This window comes from Corvus moneduloides, chromosome 2 (genome assembly GCF_009650955.1).
Source record: "Corvus moneduloides isolate bCorMon1 chromosome 2, bCorMon1.pri, whole genome shotgun sequence".
Lineage (NCBI taxonomy): Eukaryota > Metazoa > Chordata > Aves > Passeriformes > Corvidae > Corvus > Corvus moneduloides.
The window spans coordinates 104635431-104660057 of NC_045477.1; the positions used below are offsets into that span (position 1 = coordinate 104635431).

Below are 24627 nucleotides of genomic sequence, written 5' to 3' on the forward strand. Positions count from 1 at the left end.
GTAGAAAATTCTATTTCTCTTTATGTCTTCTTTTGTCTCCGCTTTAAAAAGCTAAGATTTTAGGTTTTAGCTTTCATTCAGACAAAACTTTTATTTCTGAGCATAATGCAGACATGCAATAACCTAACTTTGAAAGAATCATTCAGGGGAAAAAAGTGCTTTGGCATATTGTAAACAAATAGTTGTACTAATCTCAACAGAGAAATACAAGAAGCTTTTAATAGGATATTTATATCATCTTAAAACCACTCATAAGGTACTCACTGGACTGATTTAAATCCATAGTCACAAAAGTATTTCATGGAACATAAAGTGAGCAGCCCCTTTCCTCACCCCTTCCTTACTACTCCGCTGCAAATAAAAGGAAAAATCTCATTTAGCTCTGTGTTCCTTGCTGCATGAAGCCAGCAAGTGTCTTGACAGTTTCACTGATATTATTCTGGCTGCTAAGCTCCAACATAGTTCTGAACCTCAGCCATTTTATGAGGCCAGCACTGATTTGAAAATACCAGTGCCTGACGTTTACATGGAACAAGTCCTGATTTCTTGAATTTGACTAAAATTCCATTCACCTGCAGCTACAGAAACTAAAGCGATAGGTTGGGCAGTGGGAATTTATGTGTTGATGAATGACAATTTTTCCACTGGCTTTGTGGAAATCGTGCTGTGTTTCTTTTTTGCAAGAGCTAGGAATATCTGCTAAGTACGTTACTGCTTTTTCATGAAACAGAATCACGTTTAATTCCTTTATTATTGCATTTGGATGTAAAATGTTTTTCTGTAGAAGATCTGGGTGCACATTACAAAATTTAGATCAGAATTAGGCAACCATTTCTGTGACAACCCCCACATAGCACCAAAATAGCTACTCTGAAAAGGAGTGATATGAGGCACATGATTAAATGTCAGTGAATTCTAAAGACTGTTTCTACTAGGGAGCACAAAGAAAGTGATCTTGCATTGTGCTCTAAAATGTCTCTACCCTGTAAGCTGATCTGCAGAGACTGATGGTTCTTATGCTGTGCATTGGCTCTTTGACTCTCTTTTGACTCCAGAAGGTGTGCATGTCCATTTGTGTGATCAAGGTGCATGATCTAGGCTGAAACAGCCTGTCCTGGGGGATGCTCTGCAGCCCATCTCCTTGCTTTCAACTTCAGGGTGTAGCATGCTGCAAAGGGGGAAGGGTGAAACAGGTCTGAGATAATGAGCATGGAGACAAAACAGTTATAAATTTCACCCAGACTAGAACTGGTAGCCAAAGAAGCGAGTACAGGTGTGAAACTCTCTTGTCAGTGTTTCTTAATGATCTGGGCAAACAGAGTTCTGTTAGCAGAAAACATGGCATGAGTGCCTTTGCATGCAGATTACCCAGGCATGTGACAGGCCACTTGCTGATGGATATTGAAAGGCCAGTTTTCTATTTCCTCCTAACTGAAAGCATTAGGCTTGTACATTGTAGTAAGTAAATAGTTTTCTAAATGTTCTGTATTTACAGAATACCTTTCATCAACTGCAGTACATTTCTAAAAATTGCACACACTTTCCTAAGAAAATTCAGTGAACTTTATGGCATGTTATCATCCCTTCCAGCTTTGCAGTCCCCAATGGTCTTTCCATACATCATATTCCCAAGACAGTTATTCTCCAGTATTTGTTAAGACACAGTAGGGACTCATTTTCTGCCCAAGAAGCTCTACAGAGCCTGAACAAAAATCAAAATCCTTAGTGACACTCACCAGTGGTCACTTGAATAAACGGAAGTTCTTGAGCATGCAAGACTCCTTATCATGTTACTCAGTATGCTGAGCAAGATCTTTCTGTACTTTAGACTATAGACAGATTTGCAGTCTTCTGCCTGGAGAAAACAGCATTCTTAATGCAAGCCACATGAAATAGTTGTCTGTACACACCTTGCAAACACAGATTTACACTGAGAACAACCCCTGATGCACAGAGTGGCTGTTCTGTTGGTGCTGCAGTCAGGAACAGCAGCTGCAGTGTGCTGTAATTTACCTTAGCTAAGAGTAATTCCTCGTTGCCTGAGACCACACATATAATTCACAGGCCTACATGTATTAAACCTTCAATTAAGATCAAAAGAACACATTGTAGTGGATAAAATATGGGGTGTGATCTTTCAAAGTACAGTCTGGAAATTTTAAGACTAAAAGTGCTGAAGTTTGTTTCTTCAGATACTCAGGCAACTTTGTATAAGCTGCTTGGTTTTTAGAAGTAACTAGCAATATCTTTCTCATTTCTGAATGTTTAGTATTACTGACAAGTAGGCCACCTATGTGCAAGTGCCTAAATATGGACTGAGAAAACTAGGTTTTAGCACCCAGATACAAATGCTGCGTCTGTGACGTTTCTGTTAATTGTGAAAATCTGCTTTTTTTTCTTTTTTTTCTCTCTCTCCTCTGACTGTAAGCTATTTTGCACTTGTGAAATTGCTTTTTCCCCTCTTTGCTCTGATGGTTTTATATACTTCCCAGGAAAATCCACAAAAGTTTAGGGTATTTCTTGAGTTTGGACCATGATGTCCCATTCCAACAGGGAAAACAAAACAAATATTTTGTGTTCATAGACAGACAAGCTGGCAAATTTTTAATCCATAACTAATATATGAATCTGCTACTGGGTAGTAATAATAATAATAATAATAATAAACTTTAAACGTCAGACCACAAAAGAAACCCAAAGGCTTCCTCCCCCAATATGATTCCACTATAACAATCTTCCCCTTGGTTTTGATGATGTCTTAATAAAAATGTGAATATGCCTCTAATTTTTAAAATTCAATACATGTTTGATCATAGTAGTCATAGATAGTACTAGAAAGACTTCAGTGGTAGTACTGTTTTTTAAAATTTTATTAATTTAAAAATGCATACTTTGATCACTTTCTCTGAAGTTGCCACAAAATTTTCATTCTGCAGTTGGTTTTGGTTAAAGTATGAAAAAAAAGCCCTGGTGGCAGGATTCAGATTTGCCTTTGAGAAAGAAGGTGGATGCAGTTTTCCTCAGTTTTCCTTTTATTGTAAATAAATTTTAAGCACATTTAATTGCACATTAGCATTTCAAATTTCTTTTTCTCTGATTCATCTTTATATATTTTATGATTTGTGAAGTCATATTTATTCAAACAACACTTAAACACATGCTTAACTTTGTGATTGTTTCAAGTTATATTTTAGACTAAGTGATGCCATGAATAAGCTTCATTATATGCATGTCTAAGATTTTCTTGAATTGGGTCCATTTGTCAGTAAAAGATCAACTGTAGATAATAGTTCTTTTCATATTCTGATTTGAATATTTCATACATATCCATTCCAGAAAAGTGAATCCTTTTTTATAAAGATAATTTTATTTTAAAGTAACTAATGCATTAGTATTAAATAATTTGTATTATTCATTGAAGTAGAAAATGTTACTATCTTCATGTTATCTAAGGTCCTTTTCCTTACCTCGATCTCATCTGTGTATTGCAACATAGGCAAATGCTCTATTTAATGGTGTTTTTTTAAAGCTACAGGTTCAATATACTGCAAAACTTTTCAGTTCATAATAGCAAGCAGTAGTTTTTGTTAACTGTCTTTATAACAGATCTGCTCATATAGGTTTGACTACAAATGTCTGGCTTCAGCAGAATTGTTGCATCAGTTGAAATATTCTTGCTTATATTGATCTATGCAATTCAGTATCCTTTAGGCTTCTAGATTTGTTTCCTAGCTGACAAGAAAGAAAATCTTATCTGCTATTTAGATTTTCAACCATCTATGATCTTATTTTGCACTTGTATGTGACATAGCATGTCCACCACACTAAATTATTCACCAAAATTGAAAACATGAAGGGCTCAGCAGTCTGTATGGGTCAATGAAAAAATAGGCCTGAAAAAAACTCTGTTTGACACAGGTGGCAAAAATGACATGTAGAAGCTGGTGCATAGATTCATGGTAAGCAGAGGGACTTCTTGATAATGCTGTAAATGTAGACATGGAGAAAGTCTGTAGCGATTAAAGTGTTCTTATATAGAATTGTATAGTGTTGGTAAGCACCAGGATATAGAAATGGATTCTAAAAAATGCATGTTTCAAAGGCTCAAGGCTGAAAAAAAGAATGTAACAGTCTAGAATACAAGTACCCAGAGTACTACAGGACTTACTACATGAGAATCATAACCAATTATCTTTAGAAATAACATTCAGTAGGTAGCAGATCACAATGGCAAAATATCTTCCTTTGAAACTTTGCATCACCAGCTATGTATTAACACGTCCTTACTCAATAGATTTTATTATCACATTTCTCTACACACACATTGTTGCCATTTGGATATGAGTAATACCAAGCACTGCAGAAAAATCATAGAAACTTCAGCTCTTATCTAAAAAAACCATTCCAACTTGATGAATTTTAAACCATTTTGAAGATGAGACACAGCACTTTAAAGTATCTTTTAAAAGATTCGAAATCATTAAAAACCCTACTTGACTAGTCTTAAAAAAACTATAGTGATGAGTTTTTAATTCACTGAGAGAAAAACTTGTGAGACCTACAGAAGTATTAAAATATTATGTCTTTGTTTTAGGATTCTACCTGTCTTTATTTAAATTATCCAGGATCAAATTTGATGCATCTTGTAAATGACAAGAGATACTATTGGTCCAGCTGCAGGGCTAAAATTTTGTGCTGTGTGGTATCCAGGAAAGCGCAACGCATCTTCCTCTGGGGATTATTTAGTGCTTCTGAAGGAAAAATTAAAAACCTTAAAAACTCAGGAACAAAAAAAAGTGTTTCTTTATGTCAGTTGTAAAGATATATACAATGCATCTTCATAGCATATTCTCTAGGACCAAAACCAACAGGGTCTTAAAAAAATTAAGTCTTTACAGTAATTGGTTTTACAGATTACTTGGTTTTAAAGTTTAGATAGTATAACATTCCTGTCTGTATACGTACATATGTCTGCCATTTCCTTCAGAACACGGAGGATTATAAAATGATACAGACTTTCTTCTCTAAAAATGCCTATGAAACTGCCATACTATATGAAGTTACGGCTTTTACTGGCCCACAGTCTACACAAGGATATCTTGAATTACACAAAGCATTAGTATTAAGTATCCTAATTTGATTACTTTGGCCAGGAATAATAAAAAGGTAATAGTACATAGTAACAAAGCATACCCAAAAAGCTGTATTTACTATGCTATTCTGAAAAAAAAGGTGTAAAAAGCCAGGTACGAATTCAGCCAGGAACTGATGTCAGATTCGTACTTTAAGATTAGGAATGTTCACGTTCAATCATTATTTGTTACTGAGATACTGAGTACATGTTGGTTTGCTGTCTCTGGCTGTCTGTTCCCATTCAGCGTTTACACGTACCTTTGTCACATTCAAATGGGTTTTACTTCACCTGACTTCCCACTGCAGTAACTGAAAGGTATAAATGTATGTCCAAGAGCTCAGCCATGACACAGTCTAGCTGATGTTCCTGCAAATGAAGATAAAACACCAAAATATTATTTCAATGCACAGTTGATGGCTTCAAAGCCAGTCCAAACTACATATATCAACTCTCACTCTTGAAACAGAACAACGCCCACCACTTCACTTCTTTGGGTAGGCAAATTTTAATCTTTTACTATGAGACTGACAGTTTTGTATCCAGTTGCTATGACAGCAGAAGCCAAAGAACCATGAACCAAAGTTCACTCTCATACCCCAGTCTCCTTCCCTATGTGTGATTCTCACGTTGCACAGCTCCAAAAGGTTACCAGTATTTAGCACAGTAGGAAGGACACTTGTCCAGGTTCTCTTTTCATGTCTCACATCTGGGAGTAAGACTCCTGTGATATTGCTATTAATGGACCTCCAGGGTGTTGGCTAGTCCAAGAGTATCTCCACAGGCATTCTAGAAAATTTGCAGTGTTGCAATTGCTTCTGCCTAGGAAAACAAAAATATAAAAGTAACTATAAACACAGCAATACTACATGTATCTATTTGGAAAGCCAAAGAAAGAGGAGATAATTTCAGCTTCATTTCAAATGTTAATGACTTTCGTAAAGGCCTATCATTTTGGGTACACACCCTGTGTTTACTATACTGATGTTTATGTACAATCTTTTTTACCTCTTAGTCTTCGTTTTGCTAGGCAAAACTCTTTCCTTTCATAAGATTGACTCTTTTCTACCTTTAACACTCTTGAACCTGCTCTTGTTTTTCTTAAATGCACTTTTTCAATAAGCTGAGTAAGGCATTTCTGATCAGATGTTATGCTTTCTGCTTTTCTTCATATCTCCACTGGAAATAACTCAGCCAGTATATCCTAGAACCACATTTGTCTTTCCACTGAAAGACTCTGAAACCACAGAAATTCCAGTGACCCCTTAGAATTCCTTCATTTCTCTGGCACTCACCACTATGCTTTAAGGCACCTTTATGTGAGAAGCCTTGGAGCATGAAGTGCTCAAGACAGGAACCTTGTTTGATACAGAGCATATGTGCTTAATTTTATATATGGTGTATCATTTCATCAGATTCAGTTAGCTTTGTACGATCTTGGCCTATCTCCTTAGTCTATAAATAAATAATGACAGATTTATAAATAAGTCAGTTTCTAACCAGCTGAAACTGTGTTATCTTTGTAGCTTTTACCAATGAATAGAGCAGCATGAATGACAGGCACAGGTTCTGCAGTTTTAAAAAAGTCTGGTATCACAATAAATAAATAAATATAGTGCATGTAAGTACCACATAAATATTTTGATGCACTAGCACAAAATATTTCATACGGTGTTTCAGAGTATGCCCAAGCCATTTACATCTGTGCTAGGCCAGCAAGTGCATTTTAGCTGGTAGTTCAATGTTCTCCCAATATAAATAGATGATCAATCATTCTTTGTTGCTATTGTTTCAAAGAATAGTTTGAAACCCAATTCACAGTGAGCGTTAGTACAGCCTGTTCTTTTTGTTCTCCTATCAATACAAGTTTTAACATTAAAAAAGTGCATTGTTTTCATCTGGCAGCAGGAGTACATGTGTTGGGCTCTATTGTAATTTTCTAAGTTCTTGGTTGGTGGGACAGTGCAGGTGCAAGCCTGCAGAAGAGACTGAAAATCTGGAAAGGCATGAAGTAAAGCACATATCAATCTATTCAGAGAACAAACATACAAATTAAAACACTGAAGTGGAGAAAATCCATTCCCATACTGAGAATTATTGTATTACAGTGTAGAGTTTGTGTGGAGATGAATTTGAATTTCACCTGCCTTCCTGTTCTGCTCAGAGAAAACTTTTGGAGACCTAAACTCCAGTGCCTTATTTAAAGCCTGATGCAGGACACAAGTGTAAGGCAATGCATCTGGACTGTTCTTGTGTCAGGACCCCTGGATTTATAATTTCTCCACAAGATGTGTATGAAGAGTGCTTGCACTTTAATTATGTTGCCACGAACCGGCCTTGTCATGTTCCTGTCACAACGAGGACTCCGTTCGTTCAGGTCTCTTTCCTGGCATGGGTAGAGAGGTCACAGGATGGTGCCAAAAGCCAGGCGGTGGATTTCAGCCCGATGCCTGTCCTCGGTCCACCGCTGATGAACACTCAGTGCGAGGGCTGAAAGCCAAAAGGCCCTTCCCCACCCTTGGGGCTGCATGGAACAGTGTGATCGTCGAAGGAAAGAGGGCTCTCTTCTTTCCCAAGTTTTTGCTTGCAAGGCCCAGGGTGCTGGTCCCGGACTGGGGAGGAGTTGCCTCCTACTCACCAGGGCTCCCCTTCCCCTCTCGCTCAGCGTGCCGGCCTCTGCCCCGGGGAACTGCAGCCGTGCCCCTCACACCCCGACCCATTGCCGTCCTTCCCCGGCACCGCGGCTCGGGAGGCCCCGCGGGGAGCCCTGGGCTCGGCCCGGCGGCCGCAGCGCCGCCTCGGGCTGGAGCCGGCGATCGGCGCTCGCCCGGGCCACCGCCCGCGCCCTCCGCTCGCCCACCGGACCGGACACACCACCGGCGAGAGGAGAAACTCCCCCCGGTACACCCTGCGTTCTCCTGAGCACCCCGCCGCCTCCCTCCTCTGGAGCACTGCAGGGGGGCGGCGGACAGCAGCCGCCTCCCCTCCGGCTCCCGGGGCGCGGGCTGCGGGCAGAGCTCCTGCCGGGCAGCCCCGGCGCCGCTCCGCTCCCGGACCTACCCCGGGAGAGCGCACAGCAGGCGGGGAGCGGGGCGGGGGGGAGCGGGGGGGAGGGCTGCGCGCAGATGAGCGCTGGTCCTGCGAGATGCTGCACGCCCAGCTCCCCGCCGGAGGGGGGTAGCAGCCGCTGTCTCCGCCGGCTCCTGCTTTTTTGCAAGGGCTGTTGCTGCCGCTGGACGCAACCTTCTCCTGACATGGAGCTGCTGCCGCCGCCGCTGCTGCTGCTGGAGTGAGTGAGTGTGACGGGCAGAGCTAGCCGGCCGCATGGATGGATGTGTTTAGCTTTGTGAAGATTGGGAAGCTCTCCGGGTAGGTGTTTGCCGCCGGCGCCGCTGCTGCTCCGAGAACCGCGGGCGTCCCGCGGCTGCGGACGCTGCCCGTGTCCTGCGGGGGCAGGGAGGGCCGGGGGCAGGGAGGGCCGGGGGCTGCCCGGCGTGGGGAGCGCCCGCGCCGCTCCCAACTTCTCTGGCAGCGGGGCGAGGGTCTCGGGGTCGGGGTGGGGCGCTGGGCGCTCGCTGCCCCTAGCACCTGCCCGGGCCGCGCCGATGTCCCTGCGCGGGATGGGTCGTCGCCTTCTCCCTTGCGAAGGGACAATGAACTGCGGCCGCAGTTGGGCGAGAGCCTTGCCCTCCTTGAGACGCTGGCCAGAACGGGCGGCCAGAGTGCTTCTGAAAACGCAAAAGCGGCGACAGGAGCCGGAACCGGGGCGCGGTGGCGGTGTTTGAGGGGTGTGTTGGTGTTCGGGGGGTGGTGGCCGCGGTGCGGGTATCGGTCATCTGCCGGAGCGGGGGGCGAAGTTCCGAGGAGCCAGCAGCGCCTGGCCGGGCGGCGCCGCCGGGGAGGGTCTCGCCCTGCCCCTGGGCTCCGCTCCCGCGGTACGCGCCGCCTCGGGCACGCCGGCTCCCCCAGCAGCCGTATTTTTGGAGAAGTGGTGAAATCGTCGCCGCCTCGCATCGTTTGTGAGCGCTGCCCCTCCGTCGTTTCACACGGCGATGGGTGCAGGGGCGGCAGTGGATTTGGCGTCTCTTATCCCTTGCTTGTCAGGCTCGCAGTTGTCGTTGTTTAAATGAGTGGTTGATTTGTATTATTTTTCTCTATTTCTTTTTTTTTTCCGAATAAACCTTCTCTTGAATGGCCTCAGAGTTGTGGTCTCAGCCTGTGGACTGTTGCGTTCGCAGCTGGTTGCCAGGCCTGGAACTGCATAGATAGATCAAGAGGCACAACAGCCCCTGTTACAATGTTCCCACCGTAGTTACGCGTAACTGGAGGTAGCCCTTCGCAGGTACACAGGGGATTGTGCTTTATCTCAGAGATGCAGTATGAAAGTGCTCGAGCCACATTTTTTTTTTTTTTTTTCAGGGTTGTGGTGTGAATAATCTTCCTAAAGGATTTAGCTTTGATCACTGTAACTAGGAGTGTTTCTAATTCTTATGATTCACTGGTTCCTACACCATAGTTACCATATCCTTTTCTGTTTATGAGGCAGAAATTGGATGTTGTACAAAAGGGAGAAAGGCCTTGTTAAGGAAATACAGAAGGTGGCCTGCTCCAGTGACGGTCAGGTAGGGAGCTTGTCAAAATGACAGATGGTCTGTAAAGAACAAATATTGCATGCCTGGAAGTTACTGAGTGCCACAGGTGCTGGCATTGCCTTTATCCCCCAAAATTCCCACCATTGCACCTGGCTGTGCTTACAGCTCTGCTTGTGGCATGCCAACACAGAACAGCTGCTGTCATTCAAGCACATCATTGTCTCATCCTGCTCACAGCAATTTTACACCATGTGACAGTGACAACACAAGCAGCCCCCTCGGCTTGCCTTGGGTGGTGTTACTGGCTGGTACCACTAGAGCTGCAGTAGCAGGAACTACAGCAGAAACTTTGAGGTGAGGGAAAATATGCTCACACAGATAAGGAATAGGTCATGTAGTATGATATTTATTTCCAGGTAACTGAATTGCATGACCTTCTCCATTTTTTTGGAAACGGTGCTTTAGAAAAGCTCCCAGGTCTTCATGTCACACTTGATCTAGAATCAAAGGCACAGAAAGGGATGTGCCATTTGAAAATGCTGTTATGTCAGGTGCATGGCAGGTTTTAGATATATATTTTGTAAGCTTGGATCTTGGTGTGTACAAAATCTGTAGCTTTCTGCATACTTGAAGACATAGTTAAGATTTGTATTTAAGTAAAGACAGATCATAGAAATTCTCCAGAAGAACCTGAAAGTTCCTCTTGAAATGAAATTGCAAGTTTCAAAGCTTGTATCTGCCTCTGCTTCATTTAAGGATGTGAAATACTTATGGACTGTGTTTATCTTACAGATTGCAGTAAATTATTTGTGTCCTGAACTACACTTTTTATTTCTAATTTTCTGGTTGTTAAAAGACATAATAGTTTACACAGGACTTGACTTTACTTGCTGTTTCCTAGGTTACAGCCAGGTATCTGTTTCAATTTTATGAGACCTTCATGAAGAAGACAGGTTCCAGTGTAAACCCCATTTTTAGTCCCTTTGTGCATTTGTGTTGGAAAACTAGTTTGCCCAAAAATACCAGTTGTTTTTTGTTAGAAGGAAGGCGTTTCCGAAGAAAATATTTAACTGAGAATGTGATTTACAGGCAGATTACGTACAGAAAGTTGTTTTGAACATGGCTGGTGCTGAACTTTTTTTAAATTTTATTTTGTTGGACATTCAGGTGTCCTCATCTTGATTTGCAAGTCTTTTATTACAGTTTTAGTCTGCAGCCTTGATTTTGCAGGCAGTGGCACAGCTAAGCTCTGTTTTGCATGACTGCTGGAAGGGATGCTTCCTAAAGTCATTATATGATTTTAATGAGTCTGGTAAGAATTTAAATTTTGTCTCGATCAATTAACATATAACATTTTTTATCTGGAATAAGCTTAAGATGAGGTTTGAAGTCCTAGAAGGTGGCTACTGGATATAAAATTTTACATAGCATATATAATTTTTTATGTTTTAATTATTTATGTGGGGTTTTTTGTGTGATACCTTTGTGCATAGGGTCTTTTAGAGACTCTGCTTCTACAACTGCTTCAACAGTTGTCTATACTTGCTGGGTAAGTGGAAAATATGGGCATAATCTGGAAAAGATTATGTGCAAAAAGGGGAGAGAATGCCAAATTGGTTTTATGACAAATGTGATCTCTGGTAATCTTGTCCTTTCCTTGCCTTTGTAGGTCTGTCAAATTGTGTACTATGCATAAAAATACAGATGCTTCATGATTTTGAAAGACTGGAGATACCCATCAGACATTGAAAACAAAAATACTGTGTATAAATAGTGATCACACTTTCCCAGACATAGCCTTTCCCCGCTCCCGTTTTGGAAATTCACCAATCTAGTAGTGGTCTGGAATAAATGTTTTGGTAGCAATCTTATGGTGTCATTCTCTGGAGGAAAAAACCCCAAACAAACAACCACCTTTTACTGTAGTGAATTTCCAAGTGTAGAGAATGATTGATAAGCCTTGTTTAATGGATCAGTGCTCTAATGTGAAGCTGTACAAGGCAAGTGAATATTTCTGTAGTGTGGGCTGCGTAAGCATGTATGGTGTGGTAGCATCTGTAGTTTGGGAGGGAGGATTAGTGCCATAGGTAAGGTGCATAGCTGAGAGTTGAGGTTGGATCAGAAGTCTGTCTTGCCTGGTATTCTCTCTCAGTTGCTTTTAGCAGCTGCTTGGGGAAAGAGTAGAACGAGGACATGTAAAGAGTGGTGATACTTGAGCATAGGTATAAACAGTGGAGGAAGGATGGTGCTGCTGTGCTGAACATGAAACTGTTTTCAGATCAAGGTAAATCTGAGTAAAGGGCATAGTGTCATATTTCTAGTCAGTACTGGACAGATGAACTATGAAACAATAGGTCAGAATAGTGAATGGAAGTTATCAAGAATTTAAGACTGTATTCATAGAATATATTTTTGGTTGGACTTTTTTTTTTTTAATGGGGAATGACTGTTTTTGTGATGTCTGCTGAGGTCAGCTCTATTACAGAGCTTTCACAGCAGGAAGTAAAACTTTGATATGAAAAGATGCTTGTCTGGATATCACCTGAGCGTGACTGAGTGGGGTTGTGACTCTCCAGTGTTGGGATACAAAGTGCCTGTGCCCCTGTTTGTAGCTTTGCAGGATAGCACTAGGGAGAAAATGACATGACTGCCTGCATGAGCGGCTGTCAAGTTCTAAGCTGTGCCAGTACTGCTGAGGTTAGGGTGGACATCTCTGTCCCAAAGTTACACTTGCGGGAGAAGTTCTGAGCTCATGGAGCAATTTGTCACCAGAAAGGAAGTCTCCGGGACATAGGTCTGCAGTATGGGGTAAGAAAGTAGACAGACACCTGTAGACCTTGTTGTAGCTGTTACAAGTATAATTAATGGAGAGTTAACCCCATGTAACAAACAGGAGGATACTGGGAAGATTTGGACCTGCCCTTAACAGCGATGCTGATTTCTCTTACGGGGTAGGTAAATTTGTTTTACCTGGATCTTCACTTTGCTGCTCAAGTTTAGCATTGCTATCCATCATCCTTGAATTTAAATGGGATGTGAATAGCCATATCATTGCTACCCAGGCCCTTGGAATTGACTTAAAAACAATGACAACAAAACAATCCCATAACTCTGAAAGCTCTTCTTTTCAGAGAACAGTCAAATGTGGCTTTTCCCTGTGATTATGATAAAACTGAGGCTGGGTTTCTAACTGAGAAGGAACTTCCTACCAAGTCCTTTTTCATTGAGGTGGATAAACCTCACATTCTTATCTTTAGCGTTTATCTTTCCATAGCTGGCCATCTCTAGTCAGGTAGACTGACTTGGTACCTGCACAGATGTTTGGACTTTTGGGTTCTTGCTGCTTATAAAAGTGAAAGAAGCCTAAACAGATGTGGAACCTTGCATTTGTTCTCTCCCTTTCCAGCCTTTGTAGCCCTGTGCTCAGTTTTGTTCTCTCCAGATACTGTCTTTAGATGTCCTGCCAGACTGCTGTGAGAGGTTCTCTCCTAGATCTGTGCTAAAATGTAGCAGACTAGAAGCTGTGCCTGTATATTCTGAGTACTAAGATCTGTTGTGGTTTTTTTCTTTGTTTGTTTGGGATTTTTTTTTTGTTTGGTGTTTTTTTTGGGAATAGGGTTGCTTGACTTCATGGTTAAGTTATTTTTATGTGGCCAAGCACGTATGTGTTTTTAGATTTAAAGTTCTAAAATTAACCAGTCTATTGTTTGGCATTTTGAGTTTTTCATTTGTTTGTTTGTTTGTTTTTAATTTTTAATTAATTGAAGAATGTTTTGAGATGCTTCTCTGTCTTTATCAGAATAGCACCTTGCTTTATCTGTGATTTTCCTTGCCAAATTTTTATTTTGCTGTAAAACTAAAAAAAATCTTATCTTAATGGAGAGACAATTGAAACAGTGATTAACTTACTGATGCTGTTTTGCATATGATTTTTGGAACAATTTTTATGAGTACTCTTTGAAATGACAATATTGTAACTTGTAAGTTATTTTCAGTATTTACAAAAGACTCAGTAAGAAAGCCTATGATTATCCTTTTTATGTTCAAAGGAGGTAATTTAATTCCAAAAAGCATTTTATTATGCTGGATGATAATTCAAATAACCAATAATTCATTTCAGCCTTTTTTCTTGAGGACTGCATTACATTTAGTGGCACATTTGCCTGGTCACATTAATATAGGAGTTTTACCTTATATTTCATTATTTGTCTGTTTTGTTTTGTTAGCTGACACACATAATAAAGACATATGCTTAAATGTTTGTGATGTTGGTAATGTTGTATGTCACAGTGACTTCAGCAGTTTAGAAATTTATTAAAACCACTCCTTACATTATGAACTCCTGTCAACTTGTCAAGTGGCCAGTGAATGATGATGCAACTCTGCTAAATATATACGTTCTCTATACTGTTTGCCTCGCAATACAGTGCTGAAAAGATGTAACCAGGAACAACATTGTCTCCAGAAATTTTTGAGAAAGCAAAAAAAAAAAGAGAATAAACTCACAGTAATGCTTTCTTTCTCCATCTTCTACTAATTACTGAAGAAGATGGAAAGAAAACTTTGAGAATTGATGCTTTGATTTAAGAAAAATCAAAATGTGCAGGTTCAATATAATGCTTTCATTTCTAGGAGGATGTGTTTTCCATTTGCTTTTGCTTTATTTTGGAAAACTTCAATCTGTAATGTAAAATCATTGGTGATATGGCTGAATCAAGAATCTTGGGATAGTTTCTCTTATAACTGTAGCCTGCACCAGTGTTCCTGTGTGTGCATGTTTAAGTTATTCTGTTAAAATTTTCATATGGTTTGAGAAGACATAAAAGGTTTTTTCATGGATTTTTGCCTCTGTATTCACTGGTACCAGGATGAGCCTGAGGTTTTTTATAGTTTTTCTTTAGTCTTTTGAGGGGGGAGAAGGTTTGCTTGTTCATGGTCTGATTTGGTTGGTTTGTTTGTTTTTGAGAAGCCTGCTTTTCAGCCTGACAGATTCATGTGGGAAATTTCAGTTAAATTGAAAAAAATTTCTCACCATATCAGTAATAAAAAATGAGAATATTTTTCCATATTTTGCAGCATTCTAGGTCATTATGGAAGTGTATCAAGCTGTTCATAGGGAATACAAATCATGACCTGAAATAGTGAGAGGATAATACATGGTCTCAGCTCCGCTTGTAATGTGGCGCAGAAGGGGTATTTTACTGCTCTTGACAGCATTTCCAAGCAGTTATGTCAGATCTATCACAACTTAGTATGTGACTGATGAGACAAAGAATAGACTAAAGTCATGTAGGAGCCACCATCTCTTACAAAATCAACCATCATCTGGGAAGGATCTCTAACTGCTATAGACAAATAATGCAAGAAATCACATGTGAGGAAAGGAAAGGTAATTTTGGATTCCAGTCCAACTGTGTCATGCACAAATAGCTCTATTAAATCAGGGAAGACCATCCAGGTATATGAATTACTTGTTTTCATGGATGTTTGCACATAACCTATTTGGATCCACGTTATGGAAACTTTTGGTGCTGATAAAGTGTCAGTGTTTAAATACTGTAAGGACATGCTAGAATAGGAATTGACTTCTGATAACCGAACTGTATTTAAAGCTGCTTTCTATAACCATGAATAAAGGTATTAGTTTTGTGACGTACCTTGAAGAAATTGTGAAGTGAAAAGGCTGCATATTTTTTGAAGGTATGTTTAAAGACTTTAAAATAATCAGAGAGACTCTGTTTCCAGTAATTATTCAATTGACTGGAAATGAAGCAAATAACAGTGCCAGTAGTATAAATTTCAGTGAGCAATTGCATTTCAAATCCTGGTGAAATCCACACTGCTTAAAATCTAAACCTGTGAAAGTACATTGGAGCTAGAGATGTAAAGTACTCCAGGACTCAGAAGTCTCTCTGACCTAATTTAGGACCTGATGTTGTAGAAGTTTCTACCAGTATTCCTTTAGTTCAGAGTGTATACTCCCTTTAATAGGTTAATTATTGGCTACAAACTGAGAAATTAATTTTCATTAGTTTTAATAACCTACATTTTTAATTATAATAAAGTCAGTGAGTGGACTTGTCAGGTATCAGTTTTAGCTATGGGAGTGTGGGGAGATAAGGTTCTGCAGAATAGATGGATATCTTTCACGATTCTGAGAACTGCTGGTAGAAAAATAGATTTATACAGAGAATAGCAAGAAGGGGGTGAAGAATAAGAAGGAATATTTGTATGCTAGAGTCAAATGATGAGAATGAATTTTCTTATGATCTGGCCCTTGATAGAGTTTATTTTTGGATTTTGCTTGAAATCTTTGAAACTTTAAGGGAAAGAGACTTGGGATATTGCAAGGTATTATGACTTTTTTGTATCTACAGATAATCAAAACAAAAAGGCAGGTATGTGTGGATTGATGAAAACTACTTAGTGTTTACATGAACAGTCAAAAGACCAAAAGAGTCTCCCTTTTGTTCTTCAGAATTCATTTCTGCATATGTCCTTTTTGTTTGTTTTTTGGTGAGTGGAAGAGAGAAGACATAATTGTTGAAACCAATATTGTGTAAGAAGAAAATCTAAAATCAGTTTTTGTAAAACTTTGCAGTACTGATTGTACCCTATTTAGAGTGAAGGTTTTCATTAAGGTTTGTGCATGATTGAGTTTTAATTGTTCAGATGAACAATGAGCCCTTCTCATGTAAGTGCTAACAGACTTGTTTAAAATACTTTTCCAGCATTATGCAGCCTGTAAGGTTTTGCTTATGTTGCTTATATATTTTGTAGTTTCACTGTTTGTTTTTAATCCTGAATTTGTGATTATATTCCTCTGGATTTGGCACTACTCATATGTTTGGAAAGCAAAATGGCAGTAAATGCTACCAGGAGTACTAGCAGTTGCACCAGCAATGTAAAACAAGCCAGGCATGTGTTGCAAGTCCGAGCTGCCTTATTTCACCTGTGCTCTGTGTTTGACTGAAATAGAGCAGTAGAGGACTGGAGAAGAAATCTGGAAATAGTCCATATCTAAGCAGATTTGTAGAGGCAGGATACTTCATTACCTGGATGCCTGGATGATGGCACGGACTTTGACTTGCTCTAAATGAGGCTGTGACAGCCCTTGAGGCACCTATGACAGGAGCCTTGAGAGAGTGGAGATTGCAATTGCACAGACGAGCCTGCCCCAGTGGGGATAAAGTTCAAACTTTGGGGTTGGAACTAGATGATCTTTAAGGTCCCTTATAACCCAAACCATTCTATGATCCTATGATTTTTTTTTTAGCTTGTGATGTTAGACCTTTATCCTGCAAAAAATAATTTGAAGATTACTATGGCAATACCTTCAAAGCCTTACCCACTCTAGAAAGGTGTGGGCTGTCTGTTCAACTCTGCAATATGTAACAGGTTGCACACCTTTATCACAGGAAAGACAAGCTTTGTTCTGACTGTACAATGTGACTGATAAATCAAAATGTAGTACATGCGTTCCGGTAGAAGTTATCAAATTTCATGGGTTTTTTACTGGCATTAGGTTTTGGATCATATGAAAGTTGCTATATAAAGGCATCTACTTTTCTTGGTTTTTATTTTTGACTTGTTGCAAATTTCAAATGATGTTCACTGAATTTTTAATTTTCATCTTTGAAGATTTTTTTTTTCCCAGTGAAAGAGGCAGATAGTTTTTTATGAAGTTGGCTATCTGCCTAGGTCTTTGCTTTGCATAATGTATTGTACGTTACCTGTCATGTTTACAAGGAGTGCCTTCTCCTCTGTCAGGGCCCACAGTGAAGGGGGACAGAGAAAAACTGCACGTGGGGAATGATCTGTACTTGACTATTCTGCTTTGAAGGCAGGGTGAGTATGGGCTACAGCGTGTAATAGTGGAGGAATGGCAAAGGCAGGAAGAGAGAAATTGGAGAAAGGAATTTAATGAGTGTTGTATTGGACGGGGGCTAATTTGCCATGAGTGAATTGAACTAACTGGTCAAGAATAGCTGATCTTTATGTGAACTTGCATTGTTGCCTGGGTAGGAGTTTATTTGCTTCATAAGGCTGGTGGAATTAATTGGTGAGATGTGCTGTAATCTGTGTGACTGCTGTTTTAAAAAAAGGAAAAATTCACTCCAGCATTGGAACAGAAACAATTTTTTTATTTTCTAAGGTCTTGAATTTTTTTTTTGAAAGTCTTTCTTTCTCTAGGGGGTTTCTGATGGCTAAGCTTGAACTAACTCAACACATGAAATAAGATGGTGGTCCTTGACTCCCTATGTATTTTCTGTCTGAAAGACCCTGTAATAAGGATGGTGCTTTTTCTCAGGGTGATGCTTATCCCCTGCATTGGTTCACTGGTCAGCCCTGTAGCTTTTCCTCCCTGCTTTGAATGCAGATAACTTGACTGCAAAATCTGTAGTCTTTGGGGAATGCATTTATGTTTCATTTTGACTTTAAAAAAGTCCAAAAAACCAGAAAGCATTTGGCTTTTTTTTTTTTTTTTTTAAATTGGTATGGGGAAGAATGAGGAGTAAGCCCTCGTACTCTGAGGCACTTTGAGAGGGCACTTCCATAATATGATCAGCCTCATGTAACATCTGATGGTAGAAGACCTAATGAGGCTGTGGTGTCTGATTTACACTTTCTTTTGCTTTTTAGTTTCCTCATTTTGTCCCCTGCAGCCCTTTATGTCTCACACCATGGTGAGCTACTTCAGGGACTAAAACCACTAGAAAACTGGTTTTAGTTTGTTTCATTTCTGCTGATGTAGATATCTAAACTGTCTTGGCAGAGGTGATTGGAGCATGTTGTCTTGGGCAGCAAGATGGAAGGGGAGAAGGGGAAGTGGAGCTTCTGGTGTATGCTGAGCTCTTGCATTGCACCCCATTTGGTAGTGGGTGCTGCTGTGGGAGAACATGGAGGTGAGACCTTTCTTCAGGTACCTCTGGCAGCTGAGAAGTGGGGAGGCTATGTGAGAACTCCACAGCTGAGCAAATCCGGGAAGAGGGGAGTTCCTGCAAAAGATGGCTTGGAGTGAGGAGAAGCTGCTTCAGCCCTTCTGAAATTCCTTAGGTCTTTCCTGGTTTCTCATGCTTCCCTATCTTTTCCTGCCTTTGAAGCCTGTTCTGCTGCCTTCAATTGACTTGGCTTTCCTTGGGCACTTGGGAAATCAAGTGCAGGTTCTGCGCGCTAAATGCAGCTTTTGTGTGTCCTGCACATCCTGATGTCTCAAGGTATTGCACCCTTGCTCCCATGCCATGCAGTTTAAAGAAACTGGCTTCCTGTTCTGTTTAAAAGCAGATTTCTAATAATATTTTTACCTTATTAGGCAGGAGAGGAGTGTGGTTGTCCAAGGGATTAATTTTTCTAGATTGCTTGTAGAAGAGGAACTGTCCAGGGTAAATGAGAGGTTGTTTAAATTTTTTTTGTTATCTTTTAAATAATGAACATGCATTCATTCCTAGCAGCAAGTTTGCAGTTACATCCTTTCCATGGATGTGTTTTCCAGGTTCTGGAAGCTGTCTGAAGAGATAAAAGGTTTCTTTCAAATGCTCTATTTCTGAACTTGGAAAGAACATCATACAGAAGCAAAGTATAGTGTGTCTGTGCTACTTCTGAGACCACAAAAAATAACTGGAGAGTATTAATGGCTTGCTTTTCAAATGCTCTTCATCTTTAAACTGGAAATGGGAGTTTTATAGGTGCATAATTAGCCTGAATTTTTAATTATGCTTTGAACCATGCGGCTTTCTCTTTTTTAACACCAGCAGTAGTAAACTTTGAGGAGTTTCCATAGAGCAATTTTTCACTTTCTTCTGTATCAATTTTGTCATTTGTTATACATATATGGCACTTCATCAGCCCCCTTCCTTGTTGATCACTTTCATACTTTGCAATGTTTATCCATCAACTCTATCACATCGTTGAAAATGTTGTCTAAAAAAGGTGGTGGTTACAGGGATCTTGAAGGATACATCTAAAGAAGAACTCTAAAAAGCCTCACAACAAATTATTCTATAGAAAAATTTTGATTTAAAACAACTAAATCTCTTTTGGCTTGGGTGTTTTATGTAAAAAAAATTATGTGTATAGTATATCAAAGGAAGTACTGTCAGGATGCACAATTGAAACTACTGTAGCTTTTACACATTTTTTTCTAGATGGCTAACATCATGCATCTGCATGGCTTATAGTTAGCATGTCTTACAGAAGACCACTTTATAAGTAATATCCTTGGAATATGAACAGTGGAATGCAAGTCTGTTTTGCTTTAGTTGATACGTTTGGATAAAAAAACTTCCAATATCTTTATTTTTTGATGCTGAATATATTGCACATTTGTTTACTGATACAAAGGTGTGTTCTTTCAAAGCAAAACATTGATTATTATTCTTCTCTTTTGATGGCTTTAATAGGCATTAAGGTCCTGTATAGGTCTTGTTGAGAAAGGGGTGTTCTGTGATGGCAGTGTGGAAAGCTGGCAGATTCTTTGCCCCCGCCACTTGTTTCCATAGTTGCCCTGTTGGATTCAAGTTGTCCATGGTATCTGGGTGTGCTGCTTGGTGCAGTGACTGTTTAATAGATTTTAATAGTAGCCTGCTGTGTAAAGGGTAAAGGATGAATTTCACTCTTCCAGATGTCAGTGCAAACTTCATCTCAGCAAAAGTACTTTGTTGTTCTTTATTGGCAGAATGTTGATGTGCTTCTTGTTGTGTTTTCTAAAGCTTGTCCAGACCTCATAGTGTTCTTAAGCCTTGTAATGACCAGACAAATGTATGTTTTTGGAAATGTTTCCCTTTCCTTAGTTTTCTTTAGCCGTTAATGTCAGAGTTCATCCCATTTTCTCATGTTACGTGCTGGTTCTGAAAAAGAGAAATTCTGTTTTCATGTTAAATGTTTAAAATGTTTCTTTCATAGGAGAAGGTAAAGCAGCATTAATTTCAAATTTTTTTTTTCCCTGAACAGTTCATAGTTCAGTGCTGCAATGAGCAGCTTTCCAATTAGAGGACACAATACCTGTTCTACTGGGTGTTATTTCAAAATGGCTGAAATTTATTTTAGTTACATAAAATGTTACTAGTAGTATTTGTATATATTTGTTTATCAGGCTGTAATCATAACAACTGACATTTAATCTGCTCATTCAACATATTCATTTTTTTTCTTCTATAAATATGATGGTAAGCAGAAAACAGTTTGTCTCTCAATTTCTGTGGTATGGTTTGCTGTTTTATTTCTGTTCCCCCGTCTCCCTCCCATCAGTTTCCAACTCAAGCAGCTTTCTTCTGCTAGTTCCCCTCTTTCACAGTGAGTACTTAATGCTGACTCACCAGTTATTGTGATTGGACTGCTTGGCAGTATTGGCAGGGGCACAGTGTGTGTGGCACTCTGACCGCAATAAAGACACCCTTCTAATCCAGATCTCTTTTTTATTAATTAGTTCAGTATTCTGGCTTTTAAAGGTGTTGGGGAAATAGGTGGTTTAGGCTTTCATTTATACTTATGTTCAGGGGAGAAGAGTTTTGAGCATTAGACAGCAAATTCATGGTGATTCTGCCTTTAGTGAACAGTGGCACGGAGGTGTAAAGTTTGTGTAGTGTTATGTGAAACCATAAGGAAACTTTGCTCATGTTTTTGTGTGGTCTTTGCTAAAGTTGGGTTTGTAAGAATGGCATGGCTACTTTGTTTTCAGATACATAACAATTGTTTTATTCTCTCTTTATGTCGTCATTTTTTTCTTTCTGAACCGAGAGGCACAGCCCCTATAACTAAAATGCGGTGGATTTTTCTCCTTCCAGCCAGTGTGCACACTGCATAGGCCAAATAACTCTGTGTACAGTGTCTCTTTACTCAGTAAATAACAGTGTAACTTGAATTGCAGCCAAAACTTTCTTTGCAGGCTTAACTGTTGCTCTAATTTCATCCTGTAGGACCTGCCTGTCCCAGGTGCCATTTGCCTGTGCCTGACCAGCCACAACTGGCCCCAAATACCCGAGCAAAGTTAATGAAGCGCCCTCAGCACAGAGCTGCGGTACCCACTACTGTCAGGTTGGGTGAGGGAAGAAAACCTCCTCTACATATTTTGGGTCTGCTTCCCTGTGCTGATGGAGCGCTTCAGAATGTGATGGTTCCCAGGCTTGGCAGACCCTTCAGCAGGGATGTATAATTGATGTTATGGTGAAAGATGACAACACCTATTCTTCAACCTGGCAAACTTCGTTCCGCAACCAGTTTGAATAATTTGCTGAAAGCCTGGCGTTAATAATGACAAAGCAGCTGAATGTTTGGTGATTTAGGGGTTTGTAAATGCACCATTGTGTACACATGCCCACTCAGCTTACCGTACAGCTCCTATAAAATATGTATTGAGAGTCTTTGCTATACAAATGGAACAGTCATTTTGAATGCAAAGACCATGGCTTTCCATTCTCAAGATAGACTTCCATAACTTATGTCTGTTGTATTGAAAGTTATGGTTGTTTCACAGTAGAAGAAAAAAATACTATTTCACCTCTGAGAAAGGTATTTCTGCAGTTTAGTGCCTGGTGACTTGTTTAGTATTTTTTGACATTTATCAATACATACAAATACTTAGTGATAAGGATGGTGGGCAACTGAAAGGAAAACTTACCTGTGTAGTGATCAGGCACTGGGCTTAATGTAAAGATCAGCTCACAGATTTAATCTGTCACCTGGTAAAACATGGGAGAGAATTTTGTTCTGGAAAAAGCCACTAGTTCTAATTATCTGGTTTGTTGTGTATTTCTTTTGATTTCATGATAGTGGGGTGGACAAAACCCCAACAATTAAAGACAATTTTTTACTATTTATTTTTTCCTCTTAGGAAGAGCTGGGTGTTTGGTAACTGGTTGTCTATAAGCTGATGAATACTGAATTTACACATGAGGATATATAAATTTCAAGCTGGTTTTTAAAATTTAAGGCTGCCTTTGGCATTTCATTCTACCAGGTAGATATTGGGCACTAATTATGAATTTTCTAAAGGACATGCTATTTCCATGTGGAATTGTCTAGAAACATGCTTTTCTAGTGCATCATTAAAAATACCCATGCTCAATTTAAAAATGCACTTTTTACATTTCGGTTTTAAAACTGTCTGCTTTCCTCTGCCCCATGTCCCTATAGTGATTCTGATTGATTGCAGTGGCACTTAGTGGTGACAGAAGAGTGCATCACCTGCAGTCAAGCTCACTTTCTTCTGGATTTAGTCAGGAGTCTGCTCCCTTGGATGGGAACTCCGAAAGCATTACTGGTAGACTTTTTTTCTCCCCTGCTCTTTTTTTTTTTCCCCCCCTTCTGATTTTTACTTCCACAGTTCAGAAAATCAGGAGAAATGCTTTTGCTGAGAATGTTTAGTGTGACATGTCTGTCAGTAGCTTGGAAGGAGCTTTTCATTCATGTTACTGGGTAACTTCTTAATGCAAAATAAACCCTTATCTTTTCCTGAGTTACTTGTAGAAAACCCATCAGCATCCAACGGCAGGATTTAAATGGAGAGTGTTCTGTTCATCCGCTGGGTAAGGAGTGGACTTGGCAGTGTTTTTTAAAGCATTGTTTAGCTTCCACTGTAATGGGGAATAGATTCACAGATCTGGTGAGACAATCCATGCTCACCTGGAACACTGCATAGTTTCAGATACAGTTTTAAAAAAAGTGCTGGAGGACAGGAAGAACTTCCACATGCTGGTAAGTATTTGGGAACTGATGAAAAAAGGACTTTCTTAGAGGTATACAAAACTAAACTTTTAGGTGAGGTAAAGCATGGGTTTGATATTCACCCTTATTTCATCAAGAACTTTGGACTTCCAGAGTAATTAAAAAGAGAAAAAGGAAGAAAAGGCAGAACAGACTTAAGAGGGAGAAGTTTCATGAAACAATGTGTGCATCCAGAACGAACGCCTGTTCAGTAGCTGTGCTCTTTGCAAGCCGTAAATACCATCAAGAGTTGGATTTTTCTGGAACGTTATAGTCTGATTTAGCATAAAATGTGTTAGAATCCGTGTTTCCGTGGCATGTAATTTGACTTCTAGCTGATGAAATTAGGCAGAAAGGTTCAAAGGTCAGTTTGCTTCAGATTTCAGCTGCATTTGGCCTTAGTATGGATAAGGCATCATGAGGAATAGCATTTTGGAAAACGTTCTATTCTATTTGTTGGCACAACATATTGCTACCACAAAGAAAACATGAGCTTTAAGCTTTCATATGCTTCATTGGGAAAAATGTCTTCTCATCCATCTTCAATGGGCTGCACAGCATAGCACTTAGCTCTTAATATGAACTGTAATTTAGAAAGATATTCAAAATGTAGCAGTCTGTATATGTTGGTAAAAACAAAATTGAATTCTATCACCATTTTTCCACTTGGAGAGGATAAATAGTAAATAAAGTGATGAGAATCTGGAAGACATGCTGTTGGTCAGCTGATGAGCATTTGTTGGTAAATTAAATTATGATGACTTATGTTTAGATTTCTCCAGAGGTTTTTTTTTTTGGTAGTTTAAATGTTCACTTGTCTACAGGAACTGTAGAATAAATAAAAAAATATGGAGGGCAAGAGATAATCTACCTACTCTTGAGTGTCCCTACATTTTCTATTTGGTATGCAAAAGTGAACTGCTGTTAGCTAGTTTCATGTACATTAACTTCTGTGTGAGTTTATAAGCACCGTTTCTGGAGCTGTCTACAGATCATGCAGAATCATTGAACAAATCATTCCAGAAACTAAAAAAGCTGTATGCCAAATGAGATTTGATAGCTGCTGAGGTAAGTGTGTAGGTGAACTATAAAGCCCATTTTCAATGATGTGATATATTCTAAAGTTTTGGTGACCTCCAAAAGCTACAGAAGAATCCAAGTAACTTTGTTAACAAAAAAACCACACATCCTTAGGTATGAAAA

General features: G+C 39.7%; 1 protein-coding gene and 1 long non-coding RNA gene across 6 annotated transcripts in view; one reads left to right on the plus strand and one right to left on the minus strand.

Moving 5' to 3' along the window:
* The window catches only part of FRMPD4 (FERM and PDZ domain containing 4), a 342726-nt gene that overhangs the window by 30112 nt on the left and 287987 nt on the right, over window positions 1–24627 (plus strand). The window contains exon 1 of one of the 5 annotated variants that reach the window (XM_032100642.1): window positions 8257–8500. The exons of the other annotated variants lie outside the window; for them this stretch is intronic. Within the exon in view, the coding sequence (XP_031956533.1) occupies window positions 8460–8500 (41 nt within the window). The 5' untranslated portion in view covers window positions 8257–8459. Of the gene's footprint in view, window positions 1–8256; window positions 8501–24627 lie in introns of those variants that run through there. 5 annotated transcript variants of the gene reach the window in all.
* Window positions 2563–7853, minus strand: LOC116440190. Its single transcript, XR_004238452.1, has 3 exons — window positions 7464–7853; window positions 5730–5953; window positions 2563–5500 (listed from the first exon to the last, which is right to left on the minus strand). It is a non-coding gene; the product is annotated as an uncharacterized LOC116440190 (long non-coding RNA).